General features: G+C 26.7%; 2 protein-coding genes and 1 long non-coding RNA gene across 3 annotated transcripts; 2 read left to right on the forward strand and 1 right to left on the reverse strand.

The window, feature by feature from the left end:
- Window positions 1-282: 282 nt before the first annotated feature.
- Window positions 283-2,088, forward strand: LOC132926642 (uncharacterized). The gene is made up of 3 exons (XR_009661488.1): window positions 283-403; window positions 1,262-1,465; window positions 1,967-2,088. It is a non-coding gene; the product is annotated as an uncharacterized LOC132926642 (long non-coding RNA).
- A 1,935-nt stretch (window positions 2,089-4,023) lies between these two features.
- LOC132924719 (pterin-4-alpha-carbinolamine dehydratase-like) lies at window positions 4,024-5,352 on the forward strand. Its single transcript, XM_060989162.1, has 3 exons — window positions 4,024-4,041; window positions 4,944-5,066; window positions 5,125-5,352. The coding sequence occupies exons 1-3, from the start codon at window positions 4,024-4,026 to the stop codon at window positions 5,311-5,313; spliced, it is 330 nt and encodes a 109-aa protein (XP_060845145.1). The 3' UTR covers window positions 5,314-5,352.
- Window positions 5,353-6,114: 762 nt separating this feature from the next.
- Window positions 6,115-7,362, reverse strand: LOC132927853 (putative uncharacterized protein DDB_G0293878). Its single transcript, XM_060992441.1, has 4 exons — window positions 7,133-7,362; window positions 6,909-7,068; window positions 6,628-6,752; window positions 6,115-6,531 (listed from the first exon to the last, which is right to left on the reverse strand). The coding sequence occupies exons 1-4, from the start codon at window positions 7,301-7,303 to the stop codon at window positions 6,292-6,294; spliced, it is 696 nt and encodes a 231-aa protein (XP_060848424.1). The 5' UTR covers window positions 7,304-7,362; the 3' UTR covers window positions 6,115-6,291.
- Window positions 7,363-15,378: the final 8,016 nt, after the last annotated feature.

Here is a 15,378-nt window from a genome sequence, read left to right on the forward strand (position 1 = left end):
TAGGTTCACTTATATATAGACAATGTCGGTAATACACAGAAATAAGCAAACTGTAAATTAAAAACCAACCACGATTACAATAGTTTGCGGTGGTCAATGAATAATCATAATTATTCAATAATTCAATGCGATCACCCAAAGGTAATATTGATAAATTAATATTATAACTGTTCTCTGCAGCGTTGGTCCGTCCTCCCATCCCGTGATCACTGTCAAACGCCAAACTATTGCAATCGTCTCCGCTGACCGCGTCGAGCGCTCCAATACGCCCCTCTTTGCGTTCCAAATTCCGGTTAGGGTAGGTGTCATTATATGCTCGTATACACTGGTCATTCGTTTCCGTATTGCACGTTTGAACACTTGTGTTTCACCTTGTTCATTCGCCGACGTTTTTATCCGAAAGGTATGTTATTCGTTTTATTGTATTTCTTTGCTTTAATATAGGTAGTATAATGATTAATACCATTGTTCGACTTTTAAACTTTTCAATTAATTTTAGACAATATAGAGACATATCGATGCAATATTCTCATAACCATTATTTTCTTCATAAAATATTTTTCTACATAATATTTATAGCTACAACATAGTTTCTTATTACTTTGGTTTTAAGAGCGGTACTTTTTTCTTTTTCATATCTACCGTAAGGGATATTGCTATTAGCTTGAAGACCATATAATAATTTCAAATTATAATATAATGTTTATAATTATCATCGTAGCAATTATAATAAACACCTTTTTACTCCGTCGTTTAATTGGTTATTATATCGATGAAGTTGGTCAGTTATGGAGCCTCGAATACAATATATTTTTAAAATTATTTTTAAAGCATAACAAAACTTGAACTTGTTTCTCTTAAATTCAAGAAATAAAGTTGTCGGTAAATTCGAGGGTCTTGTGATCAAAAATTGCTGTTTTAAGTGATCTTGGATGTGCAGTTGTCCACGTGCATGTCGATAACCACGTGGTTATATTGTGTACGTTACGGGTTACAAAATACCGCGCTCTCTTAGAGTCACTAAAATATCTAAATTTTTATACTACACACATAATCCCGAATCAGCCCAATCTAAATAAAAAAATCAATGTTCTATAACCTATTAACCTAATAGCATCAACGATTATGGACTTAAATAATCAATAACTCATAAGATAAATTAAATAACAACATGTATATTATTTCATAACTGTGATAAAATTAAATTGTTAGTAATTAATTAATTAGTACAAATAATTCACTGAAACTATTATTTTATTAGAATAATTTAAAATGGGTTACTCTCTTATCCCTGTGCGATATTGGTTCAAGAAACTTCTAGAAGACAAAAATGAATACCAGAGTTCGCCCATAATGAGTGTTGAAGTATCTAATCCAATACAAAACGACAATCGAGGACAAATAACAATTATTCATCAACAACATTTTTGGACGCCAAGACCTCAATGTTTATTGAGAAAACAGGGTAATGTATAATTTAAATACATAAATATTTTTTAAATTATATTATTTATGTAATTGTTAAAACATCAATATTAAAATACTAGAGCCAGATTGCATATATGAATAATAATCACTTAAAACATATAATAAATAAATAGTAATGGCCAATGGCTATTAACTAATACCTAATGATCTCTTAAATATTTAGTGCTTCAAATCTGGTCCGTTAAATTTTATTTAACCATTATATTATATTGGTCAATTTTTCATACAATCCTGCTTTAGTTTGTGCCTTATAATAAACATATATACTTATTTTCCTAACAAACACTGAGGAATTGCATTCATTTTAAATCATCTGTGATGAACTTTAAAATGATATTAATGATATTTATATGAGAAATTAGATTTTATGGAATAATTTAAATTTAGAAATATATCAAATACACATATTATTATCCCTGTAAGTCATATATATTTTTAATATTGAATACATATTTATTTTGATGTTTATATTTAAAAGGTTCAAATGAAAACGCCATTGACTGATGTTGCCGAAGTCACTCAAATAATGTATACAATTAATTGTAAAGAAACTATATTCAATCAAATCATTCACTCGTTCAACATCACTCAACACACCAGATCATATATATATACTTAAACCTATTCCAATATTACTGTTAACTTTATTTTGTCTTGGCAGATAATAAAAGAATTAATAAACTATTAAATAGTGTTTAATTTATTTCCTTTACATATTCTATTTTAATTTTAGAATTACTTCAACGTTAAAGGTTAAAATAATTAATAAATGTAAAATGCAAATGGTCCATTTAGTTATTTTATGTCAGGGATAGCTAATTTTTTTAACGTTTTGTGCAAAAAATTACGTTATTATTCTCCTGCATGTTATTTAACTATAAAATATATTATAAGAAAAATAAGAAAAAAATGTAGGTACCTATTACTTTAAATTTATTTATTGTTTTATTTAGTAAATGTATAATGTATATATTTAATTTTAAAAGAAATAACAATACTTTATTTATTAATTTGCTTGATAAAGTTGTAAGTAAAGTATAAAGTATTAAGTATTTAAATTTTTGGGACATTAATAATTATAATTCTCACACAATTGACGTACAAAACAAGTAGTTTTGAAATACAATATTTGTATATTAATGTTCTCTGTGTATTATATAATTTTGATGATTCGTTTCCAGAGATTTCCAATGAAATTAACTATATTTTATTTTACATATTTTTACATATTTTGCCATAAGTACATGTTTTTACATATTTCTCAGTAATTCAATTTTTTTCCTACATATTTTGACAATTTGTTCATTTAGGATTTTTTTTAATAATTATTAATTATGTACAATTGAATTTTCAATACAAACCATTTCCCAAATTTCCAAAAGTACAACATAGTAACAAAATAATACCAATTATTGAACTTAATCTACGGTAGATATAACTTACTCCTTCAGGCATAGTCAAAATGCAATACAGTTCAATAACATCAGTGGAAGTCGAAAGATCATTTAGTCAGTATAAAGAAATTTCACGACCAAATCGAAGATCTTTAAAATTTCAAAATTTTAAAATGGCTGTTATCATAAATTGTAATCAAGATAATTAATATTTTTATTTTTTTTTTACCTTTTTTTATTTCTATTTTATAATTTGTAACACCTTATTTTTAAATTATTTTACTATTTAAAATATAATTTGTTTCATTAGAAACTCATATGGATATATTATATAATTAAATATTAATAAATAAATCATATTAGTAAAATAAATATTTTGATTTTATTAGCACATATTTATGTACATATTCTGCTAACGTAAACACATATTTTGGTTTTATAAATACATATAAATCCGAGCCCTAGTGATTATATACATAATGTTTATAACATCTACTGTTTTTAAGTATTTAAGCACGACAGTGGTTCTTAACTGGTGGAAACAAATTTATAAAATAAGCAAATATTCTACTTTAATAATTTTAATCTTTTGGCCTTTAACAATTTCTAAGACAGCAGTACAAGTGTATAACCATCCAGAATAATTTTTAAGTTATTTTTTATAAATAGTATACCAAAATATTATTGTTAAATGAAAATTTAAAAAATGTATATACAAATACTATTTTATTTTACAGCTATTACTAGAAAGATTAAATGTTAAGTGTTTCATCATTCAAAAAAGGTTATGAAATACTGAGATACATTATTTCTATTAAAAATATGAGATTATAAATATGTATTATTATAAAAACTGCAATTTTTTTTTGTAGATTAAATTAATATTATTTTAGGTATCTGTAACAAACTTATGATAAATTAAATAATAATACAAATGCATATCATTAATAATATTTAATAACTAATAATATTTATTATTTCTCGTAGGTATAGAAATGAATACACTTTTTACTATTATTTATAACTTTGTTTATAAATTACCCCAATTACAGTTACAATAAAATATATAGTATTAAAAGCCGTGATAAAAGTATATTGCTAAGATCTGAAAATTCTTAGGCTTCCTCATAAGTTATTGTTAATGGAATTTGAGAAAAAGGTTTATTGTGAAGTGACATACATTTTATTTTTATTATTCAAAAAATATTAACTATAGCATTATAAAGCATTCCAATATTACCTAATACCTAAATCATAATTTCCATACAAAGTGAATTTTAAAAACTATTAATATTATAATTAATAGCTATATTTTATGTTTGTTGTTGGAAAAAATTAGTTTAACTTACCGTATTACTAAGAGAAAAAGAAATCACTAATACCAATAATGCAATATAAATATATATATATATATAATATAAAATTATTAAAAGTATAGGCTTGTTTTAGGGTTATCAGATTATATTTCTCTGAAACTGGGACATTTTGAATGGATATATATATATAATGAATTATGTATGCAAGAAATATTATACTAAAACCTATTATTCATATTATCTTATTATTTATAAATTATGTTCTACAACCGTTTTCAATCAAATTCTACGCCTGTCAATAATAATATAAATTATAATTATAATTCATTGATCAGTTCTTGGAACTTTTGGAGTCCAGGGTTTCTCCTGGAGATTTTACTAAATATTCGTGAACTCGATAGATCCATGAACTTGTTTTAATAAAGATTTATAAAGATAAAAATTTGGTAGTAGAATGCTTCACAAAATGTATGTTTGAAGCAAGTTTTTATAATAAGAAAAGATTTAACCGTTCTTGAATTTGACCATGTGTTGTATATGAGTGAAAATACACATTCCACAGCTGCATTGAACCCGTCAAAAAAAAAACTAAATTCAACAAATTTTTTTTGTAGGATGTTGATGTTTTCTCCTAATTGAAAATCGGTATTTTATCGAGTACAATTTTAAAACTGTGACAAATCACTATCCCAAAACACTTTCACAGGACACAGGGACACTAGGTTAAAAACCGGTAGTATATTAGCCAAGCCTATTAACTAAAGAAGAGAGAGAGGAGTTACTCCAGCTATTATTCTCTAATCAATGGTCATTAGTAAAAGACAGAGATGCTATTTACAAAGAATTTTTATTCTCTGACTTTATTCAAGTATGTACATTGTATAAATGTTAGATATTTCTATTAATTTCATGTTTTATTAATATAGGCATTTGGGTTCATGACTCAAGTAGCATTAAAAAGTGAAAAAATGAATCATCATCCTGAATGGTTTAATGTGTACAATAAAGTAGAAGTTACATTATCCACACATGACGTAAGTGGTTTGTCGTCAAACGATGTTAAACTTGCCACATTTTTGGACAAAACAGAAAAAACCATTAAAGTATCTTTATAATTTATGGATGTAATTTCTAAATAAATAAATTTTTAGAAGAAAAAATACAAAATTTGTTATTATTCGTTAATATTGTTAATTGATAAATTATTACTAGAAAGATTTCAAAGATTATTATTTTATTTTATTTTATCATTTGTTTTTTATTCTTTTTAGTATACTCAACCTAATAATATTAGTTAACCATATGAAAATATTTATTAGTTAAACCAATTTCAAATTTAACAACTGTGTGCCACTGGTACAATGCTTTAAGTATTATTTAATTATTTATATGACAAAAAAATAATAATTAAAAACCTTTGGTATCTTTCTATAAGATTGTATGTCGAGATAATAGCAAAGGTAAGGAGTATTCAACTTCCACTATTTAAGTCAGTTTCAAGCATGAACAAGATAATTATCTTAAAATCGTTATGTAGACATGTACATATAATTGTGATTAACTAGTAAAAACATACCCTATATCTTAGCTAGTTAGTGCAGATATATTTCTGGAAGAAAATAGTTTGTTTTCAAAACTATAATTGAATTTGCGATGAGCTCGTTCATACAAGAATATATAGTTTTATATAATGCGGCGGTACATGTCAACTCTTGTCAAAAATATAACTGTTGTTTTAATTCAGAATTTCATACATTATTATTATACATGTTTTTTTACAATCTTATTATAATTTACGTATATGAATAGGTCAACATTTTAATTATATTTAATATAATATTATTTTACTTTTTAAACAAATATATATATAAAACTGTCTTTTTTTTATAATACTTATGAGTAATGACATTGTTAAAAACAAACTGTTAAAAAAATAATAGTTAAATATGTAAAACTATTTAAATCTATCAAAACCTCGTCTCTTAAAACTTGTAAATTAAATAATTTAAAGACTACTACTACTACTACTACTACTACTACTACTAATACTAATAATAATATGTTAATTAAATTATGCCGTTGCGGTGAGCGTGTTAACCGAATCTTAACTCTTTGAACAAGTCTTTTTCAAGTTCCATTTTTAGTAAATGAGAAAGAGGAATATTAGGTTTTATATCTTCCTCTTCATCCTCATCACTTGAATATAAGTCTCTGTACCATTCTATTGTAGAATCTGATTCATCATATTCATTTTTTATCTGTTCAGTCTGATTTAATTCTTCCTCATGCAATACAAATTCTTTTTTTAAATCTGCACCTAGGCTTTCACCGCCCTAACAATAAAAAATTTAACATTAACTAGTCACTTATAATATAGTATAGCACTGTAATTAAAATCATATGCATAGGTATTAATAATTTATAATTACAATGTTTGCAGATGTTTTCGTAACATTAACATTCTCTTTCTTGACTTTTGGATTAATTGTATCTAATGAAATGTTCACACCTTGATAATTACTATTGTAATGATCAATTCTTGCTTTTTTATTCACTGAAACATATGGTAATAATTCAATATACGTAATATTATTGTTAACAACTAATTCCTTACATGATTGAACAAATAATCTTGTTTGAGGTTCTTTACCAAAGAAAAGTATTTTAAATTTATATTTTCTAAAACTTAAATATATTTATAAACACCTACCATTTTTAATATTTTGATTTTGTGTAATTGTTGAATCATTAGTTAATGGAACAATTTGTGCAATTTTTCTTTGTTCTCCATTGTTGATTGGATGATTTTCACTTTTAATATTATTGGAATTATTAGAAATATTTAACATATTATCTTGATTATTTTTGCACTAAAAGTTATAAACATTAATTATGATATAGATATATTTAAAAAATAATTTAACAGAATCTTACCTCTTTCAATAAGTCTTTTTCAGCTTCTATATTTAATAAACTAGAAAAAGGTTTTATATCTTCCTCTTCATCACTTGAAATTATTACTATGTTGCAATCTAATGTAGAATTTTTATTTTTATTATTACGAAAGTAATTATCTTCGTTCTTCGCATTTTTTGGTTTCACCATATTGTCAGTGTTATTCTTTCAATATGATGTCGATATTTATTTTTATATTTTAATTTTAAATCACTATATGAAAAGATCAATCAAAACCTAAATTTATTTTTAATTATTTATATATAAGTTACCAGTAGGTAATAAATGATATACATAAATTTTTTTTTTCTTACCTGTAATTAAATTATAGGCTGAAATAATCCATGATAATTCTATTGCAATATAAATTCTATTGTGATATTATATTATTGTTCAAATTAAATTATTTATTTTTTATTGATTTAAATAAATCTGAAATTTTAAATTCTTGAATGTTGGTAGTACCTAAATAAAAAAATAAAACAATAACATAAAATAAATCATTAAAAAAAAATTATTTCTCATAAACCAACATTAAAATTGCAAAGACAAAAAAAATTAACTTAATTGATCAAATATTAGAAATTGGGTACCATTATAAATGTATTATTATATCTGCTTTTATATATCGGTGTTAAATTTTTAACTATTGGTTTATTAGAAAACAAAAAAATATTATCATAAGCTTTAATATTGGTCTGAAATAGTACACTTTTTTTTATGTAAATAAAGCTATAAACTATTTTACTAGAACTATAAATAACTATAAAAAACTATCTTCATCTGAAATATCTATATTCTCTAAAACAAAAATAAAACTAAAGCCTTAGGCTACTACTGCGATAGTTAAATCCATACGACTTAGGGAACACCTCTACACTCAAGTTAGAAAATATCCCCTAAAATTAAAACTATATATAATCAATACTATAGTACAACTAAAAAAATGCCAAAATACAATAATTAAAGTAGCAAATAAAAAAGATAGGAGATACACAACCAAAATACTATATGAGGAATTTAACGTCCTCAATATAAATCAATTATATTAAGAAGCAACCACTATATATGCCTCAAAAAACAACCTTTTATCCATTATGCAACATGAAATCCACACTAGATAATATGCAATCAATAATTATTCATTAAACTGGCTGTGAAAGATGGTTTGAGTTTATAGGAACTCAAATACTCAATTTAATGCGTCGTAAGGTAGACAACATGTCTTTAAAAAAAGACAACATGCCTTTACCCGCATTTAAAAAATAGAATAAGTAGGTATATATATTAAATATTTCTTGTACTAATACTAGTATAATTTAATTATTGATTTTTAACTCAAAGTGTGAATTTTAGTTTAAAATATTTTGTGTACAAAGATAACTCCTGGGCCTCCGCACAAGTATTCTCAGTGAAGCCTTTAGTGAAAGTTGAAATATCACCACATTGGGCCTAATAAAAAATCAGTTAATTTATGCACTAGTCTTGTATTGTTTTTGCTATAATAAAGCAGATAACCCTTTAAATATACTAAATAATTGAATCTTCAAATTAAAAGTTGTTAACACACGTATAGCATAATAATAATAATATTATTGTAGATGGAAAAGACTTAGAAAACAAAAAAAATTATAATATAATAAACATAATATAAAAATATAAATCTATAATAGTTTTTTTTATCTTTTTTCTTGAAGTATTTTTTTTCTTCAAAATATTTAATTAATTACAGATATATTAAATTATTGCGTACCTGTCTACAGCTAAAGCTAATGGGGATCCATATAATTTGATAACACAACAAAACGTGTTTTGCTGAACGCAAATTTGCTATTGAGTATTGTTGTGTTTCTTACCACCGTAGTTGGAAACACATAATAATGTAAATGAACACCTTATTTCAATGCTGATTTATTTAAGTAAAATATACATTAACAAGACACGTTTACTTAATAAGTTTTTAAAATATAAAAAAGCGTGACAGCAAAACGTAAACAACTAACAAACGAAGTGAAAAGAACATAATCTAATTTATCACTCGTTTGGCAAAATCCGTCAGAGCGCGTTTGTGTGCATTATAACCACAGAACAACAGTTAAAACCGTATCCGTAATCTGATTAGAAGTTGGTAATGTGTATCCCTATTTGTTATGATATTATAAAAACGGAAACAAATTATTTATTATGTTTATTATTATTTATTATGTATTTTAATAAATCTTAGTAAAATAAATAGGTGTTACTGTAATATTGTTATTTGACACTGATTTATTATTAAATAAATAACAAAATTATAACAAAATATACTTCGCTGTAATAATATTGATATTATTTATTAAGTGATAACGTATGTTACGCCCACCGGAGACAGTGTTCAAAGCCAGAGACACCAGATTTGGCCAATATCAGACAGTGTCTATAACCTGATACAACACTACTTCACTTTTAATTTTAAAATACATGTATGAATATAAAAATGAGTAATTATATTTTATATAATACAAAAATAATAATAATAATAATAATAGAATGAACAAAATGTATATATTGTTTTAAATAATTAGTTAGTTCTGTATCTCAAAGGTAAAATACATTTCCTTTTAAAACGATTAGAGCAGGGCTCAGGAGTTACACAATTCGTTACTTTATTACTGTCAGTGTTTTTATCTTTTGCCCCCTTAGAGTCTTCTTTCCCAAAGGTATCCGAATCATCTAAATTGTTTGTTCCTAAAACTTCTTTTCTACTTTTCACTTTTAATCATTTGATCTACATGCCGCTTGTGTATACTACTATTTGTTGGATCTACACAAAAATAAACTGATTGACCTAATTGTTCTACTAGGTACAGTACAAGCCTTCCATCCTCTTTGGTTGGGTTTAGAGTAATCTCTTATATAAACTTCCTCACCAATATCAAATTGTTTGTTAAATTTTTTACCTTTGTAATTTTTTATCTCACTATTAGTATTTATTTCACTATCCTTATTTTGTTTTAATCTGTCGAACCGTGTCATAACATTCCTACCAAACATCAAGCTAGTTGGTGTTTGTTTTGTGCTAACATGACTTGTGTTTCGGTAATAAAATAAATATTTGTTTAGTGCTGACTGTATGGGTATATTTTTTCTATCAGATAATATTTTTTTAAAACCTAATTTGAATGTTTTCACTGTATTCTCAGCTGCGCCATTACTCGAAGGGTGGTATGAAGGACTGGTTAAATGTTGGATATTATTTTATAGGCAAAATTCACTTAATTCTGAAGATGTAAAAGGTGTACCATTGTCAGAGACTATGGTCTTTGGTAAACCAAATCTCGCAAAAACTTTTTTTTAACTTAATTAAGATATTGTTGGTGTCAGCTTTTTTAACTTTAAATATTTCAGGCCACTTTGAAAATGAGTCAGAAATAACAAGAAACATTTTGTTCACAATCGGACCTGTATAATCAATATGTATTCTATCAAAACATTTATAGGTTCTAGGCCATTTTGTTAAGACTTTTTTGAGGCTCTGGTATTTATGCATAATACAGATATTGCAACTATTCACAGTCGATTCGATATCCGTATCAATATTTGACCGCCAAAAATAAGATCTTGCCAAGCTTTTCATTTTGACAATACCAAGATGTGTGCTATGAAGTTAGGTTAAAAGTAATTTGGTAAATTTAGTGGGAATGACCGTTCTATACCCCCAAAATAACACTTTACCTTCTACATGTAATTCTAATTTACGATTATAAAAATATCTTATATCGTTCTTTACAGTCTGAGGCCAGTTACCTTAAAAACATAAGTGATTATTTTTTGTAAAATAGGGTCTTTCATGGTTTTAGTTTTAATTTGACAAAAATCAATTGGTAAATATTTTTCAACCCAATTTACTACATCAGAATTTTCATATTTTTGTACATTATCATTGGTTTCTGAAACTAGACGGGACAAACTGTCTGCAACCAAGTTGTCTACACCTTTAATAATATCATCATTAAAGCCTGTCACAAACTTGTCTTTGAGGACAGCAATTAAGTTGGATCCAAATTGGCATTGTGTAGCTGCATTTTTAATTTTCATGTACCAGTCGTTCACAGACTCTTGAGCATTTGTACGTAGAGTGTAAAATTCCTTACGTTTTCGGTAAATAGAAATTTTCGGTGCGAACTGTCTGCTTAAAATGTTGCATAATTGTCCGTACGTACTTTTCGCCGGTGTAATGGGATCGCATAGATCTTTCAACATGATGTATGCTTGTTTACCCATGCAAGTAATTAAAAGTGGAACTTTTCTTTCTTCTAGAATCATGTTTGCTAAAAAATATTGTTTCATGCGTCCTTGGTCCAATTCCTGTTAGGTTTGAATCCCGAAAAAACGCCAATAGTACCTACATGTGGACTCCATTAGGTATGGGACTATTTACAATTTGTTTGTTACCGCCGGTCATTTTTCAGAAAAATAGATTATTCAATTAATGAATGAATGACTAGCGATGCCGTGCCTCTAACTTTATCCGTTTTAATCTGGTATTGTGCTTGACGCAGTGTCAATTTGTATAACACGTACTTTTTTTATCTTCATCGCCACTGTTGTGTTTTTTGCCACCGTAGTTGGAAACACATAATAATGTAAATGAAACACCTTAGCTATGATGTACGTTAGACGTTAGTAAGATAGAGACAACACATACGGCCATACGGATATAACGCCCTTTTAATAAATTATTGAAGTAGAAGTCCCTTACAACTTTTCTTGAAATAGAACTTATACTAAATAAAAATATAAAATTGTGAGAATGGGGAATTGAGGTATCATTAATCATCTTCTAAATGTATAGACAACATGGTAAATGTCTTTATTAGTTATTTGTTTGGTAAATAAGTTTTATAAAACTTGGATACATTTAGTAAGTCATTTAAATCGGTTATTAAAATATCAAATTGGATAGATGATTGATGATTCAATAAAATAAGTTTTGAAAAATAATTATTAATGGTTTCAAACATTTTTTACCGGAAAATATCTATACATAATATGTATATATTATTTTATTATAGTTGGTAGGACATAACTTTTTTACAAAAATAAATAAATTGTAAGCTTGTATAATTAGTTGCGATGCCAGATTTAGGATTTTTTAATTTTTTTTTAGGGGGGAGGAGCAAAATTATTCATATTATTATATTGCATATAATATATTTGATGATTGGGGAGCTCCAATGAGACTTATTAGTCTGCTACTGATTAGCTGTGATAAGTTTTTAAGTCAATACTAAAATACTGTAGACTATTGACCTAAGTACCAGTGGCGTAGAGGAAAAGGGTTAATGATTAATGACACCTAGATATCATGGTAGAATATAAGAAAAAAGTGGTTAATTATTAATTTTGTTAAACCAAGTTAATTATAATATAAAATAGGGAAAAGCCTCTTAGAATTTAGTATTCTCAAGCAGGAATTAGTAAAATATAAGTAAGTGGGTAATTAAATCTTTATAAGTTTTAAGTTTCCTTTAATTTTTTTTTCTAACAAATTTCATAGTTGTGCATTATAGTTTACAAATGTTCACAATGCTATTGCTATGTACTGTATCAAACAGATACTGTTAATTTAGAGTAGAAACACTTCTTGAAGAATTTGGAGTTAGAACCTGCCTTACAGGTAATGAGCCTAGTTCAACTCAAAAGGTAGAGCTGGAGAAGTAGCAAAAAGATGACAAGAAATGTAAGTCTCTAATTGTGCAATGTGTTGCTAACAGTCACTCAGAGTATGTAATGGGCAAAGAAACTTCAAAGGAAATCTGGAAGTCGCTAGTTCAGACTTTTGAACGTAAGGGTGTTGCGAGTCAACTTTATCTAAGACAGCGGTTACTTACACTAAAATCTGAAAATGACACTAATCTTGAAGCTTATTTTATAAAATTTGATGAGCTTATAAGACAGTTGAAGTCAGGTGGGGCAAAAATGGAAAAAGAAGATAGAGTATGACGTATGTCATCTTCTGTTGACGATGCCAGAAACATAAAACAATATCGTAACAGCAATAGAAACACTTTCAATTGAGAAATTAACAATTGAATTTGTCAAAGGAAGATTGCTGGATGAAGAAGCAAAGAAAACAAACACTAGAGATATATCTCAATAAAGTAGTACAGCTACTTGGGACTACAAGTAATAGTAGTTTTCCATTTAAATGCTATGGATGTAATAAAGTTGGTCATCGAGTATCAGAATGTAAATTTAAAAAAAGGTTTGCTAGAGAGAAAAATAATTCAAAGAATAAGAAATTTTGGAAAAAGTCAACAGCAAATAATGTAGTCAGCGAAAATGAAGATGCAGTTTGTTTCTCAATTGGAGAAAATATGGAGTCTACTGAGAAGCCAAATGAAATTTTTTGGTTCATTGACTCCGGTTGTTCAGATCACTTGGTGAATCAAAAAAAAATATTTCTCCTTTATAAAGCAACTGGAAACTCCTCTGAACATCGGAGTTGCCAAAAATGGGGAAAGTTTGGTTGCCACTAAGACAGGTACAATAATTTCTTATAGTAGAGTTGATGGTGAAGAAATTCTGTGCAAATTTGAAAACGTATACTATATACCTAATCTGAGGTACAACTTGTTATCAGTTGGTAAGATCGAACAGTTGAATTTTAAAGTTGTGTTTGAAAATGGTTTTGCAACAATCACTCAACCTAGTGGAAATGTAGTTGCTGTTGCACTAAGAATGAAAACTCTGTATGGTATTATTTTTTCTCTAAAACCAAATACTTACGCCTATAATTGTATTGATACACAAATTGATCTTGATGAGAATTTGTGGCACCAAAGGATGGGACATCCAAACAAAAATTATTTATGGATGTTGAGAGATATGGTTACTGGACTAAATCTTAACAAGAATGATATTCCGGACTTCTGCCAAATATGTGTAGAAAGTAAGCACTCAAGAAAACCATTTCAATCAAGGTCTTTACAGACTCGTCGTCCGTTGGAAATTGTACACAGTGATATGTGTGGAACATATCACCGATTAAATGGAATGGTAAGAAATATTTTCTTTCATTTACTGATGATTATACCCGTTTTTCAGTTATTTATCTATTAGAAAATAAAAGTCAAGTGTTTTAATGATTTCAAAATTATGAAGCAACTGTAAATGCATATTTTGATTTAAAAGTGTCCATATTGAAATGTGACAATGGAGGGGAGTATATAAGCAATGAGTTAAAACATTTTTGTTCAGTTATAGGAATTGTTGTTGACTATACTGTTCCGTACAGACCTGAACAAAACGGCTTAGCAGAAAGATTAAATAGAACATTGGTAGAAAGAACAAAACCCTTGCTATTACAAAATGTATGTTTGAAGCAAGTTTTTATAATAAGAAAAGATTTAACCGTTCTCGAATTTGTCCATGTGCTGTTTATGAGTGAAAATACACATTTCACAGCTGCATTGAACCCGTCAAAAAAAAAATCCTTTTTTGTAGGATGTTGATGTTTTCTCCTAATTGAAAATCGGTATTTTATCGAGTACAATTTTAAAACTGTGACAAATCACTATCCCAAAACACTCTCTCAGGACACAGGGACACTAGGTTAAAAACCGGTAGTATATTAGCCAAGCCTATTAACTAAAGAAGAGAGAGAGGAGTTACTCCAGCCATTATTCTCTAATCAATGGTCATTAGTAAAAGACAGAGATGCTATTTACAAAGAATTTTTATTCTCTGACTTTATTGAAGTATGTACATTGTATAAATGTTAGATATTTCTATTAATTTCATGTTTTATTAATATAGGCATTTGGGTTCATGACTCAAGTAGCATTAAAAAGTGAAAAAATGAATCATCATCCTGAATGGTTTAATGTGTACAATAAAGTACAAGTTACATTATCCACACATGACGTAAGTGGTTTGTCGTCAAACGATGTTAAACTTGCCACATTTTTGGACAAAACAGAAAAAACCATTAAAGCATCTTTATAATTTATGGATGTAATTTCTAAATAAATAAATTTTTAGAAGAAAAAATACAAAATTTGTTATTATTTGTTAATATTGTTAATTGATAAATTATTACTAAAAAGATTTCAAAGATTATTATTTTATTTTATTTTATCATTTGTTTTTTATTCTTTTTAGTATACTCAACCTAATAATATTAGTTAACCATATGAAAATATTTATTAGTTAAACCAATTTCAAATTTAACAACTGTGTGC

The sequence above is a fragment of the Rhopalosiphum padi genome, chromosome 3 (assembly GCF_020882245.1).
Source record: "Rhopalosiphum padi isolate XX-2018 chromosome 3, ASM2088224v1, whole genome shotgun sequence".
In the NCBI taxonomy this organism is placed as follows: domain Eukaryota; kingdom Metazoa; phylum Arthropoda; class Insecta; order Hemiptera; family Aphididae; genus Rhopalosiphum; species Rhopalosiphum padi.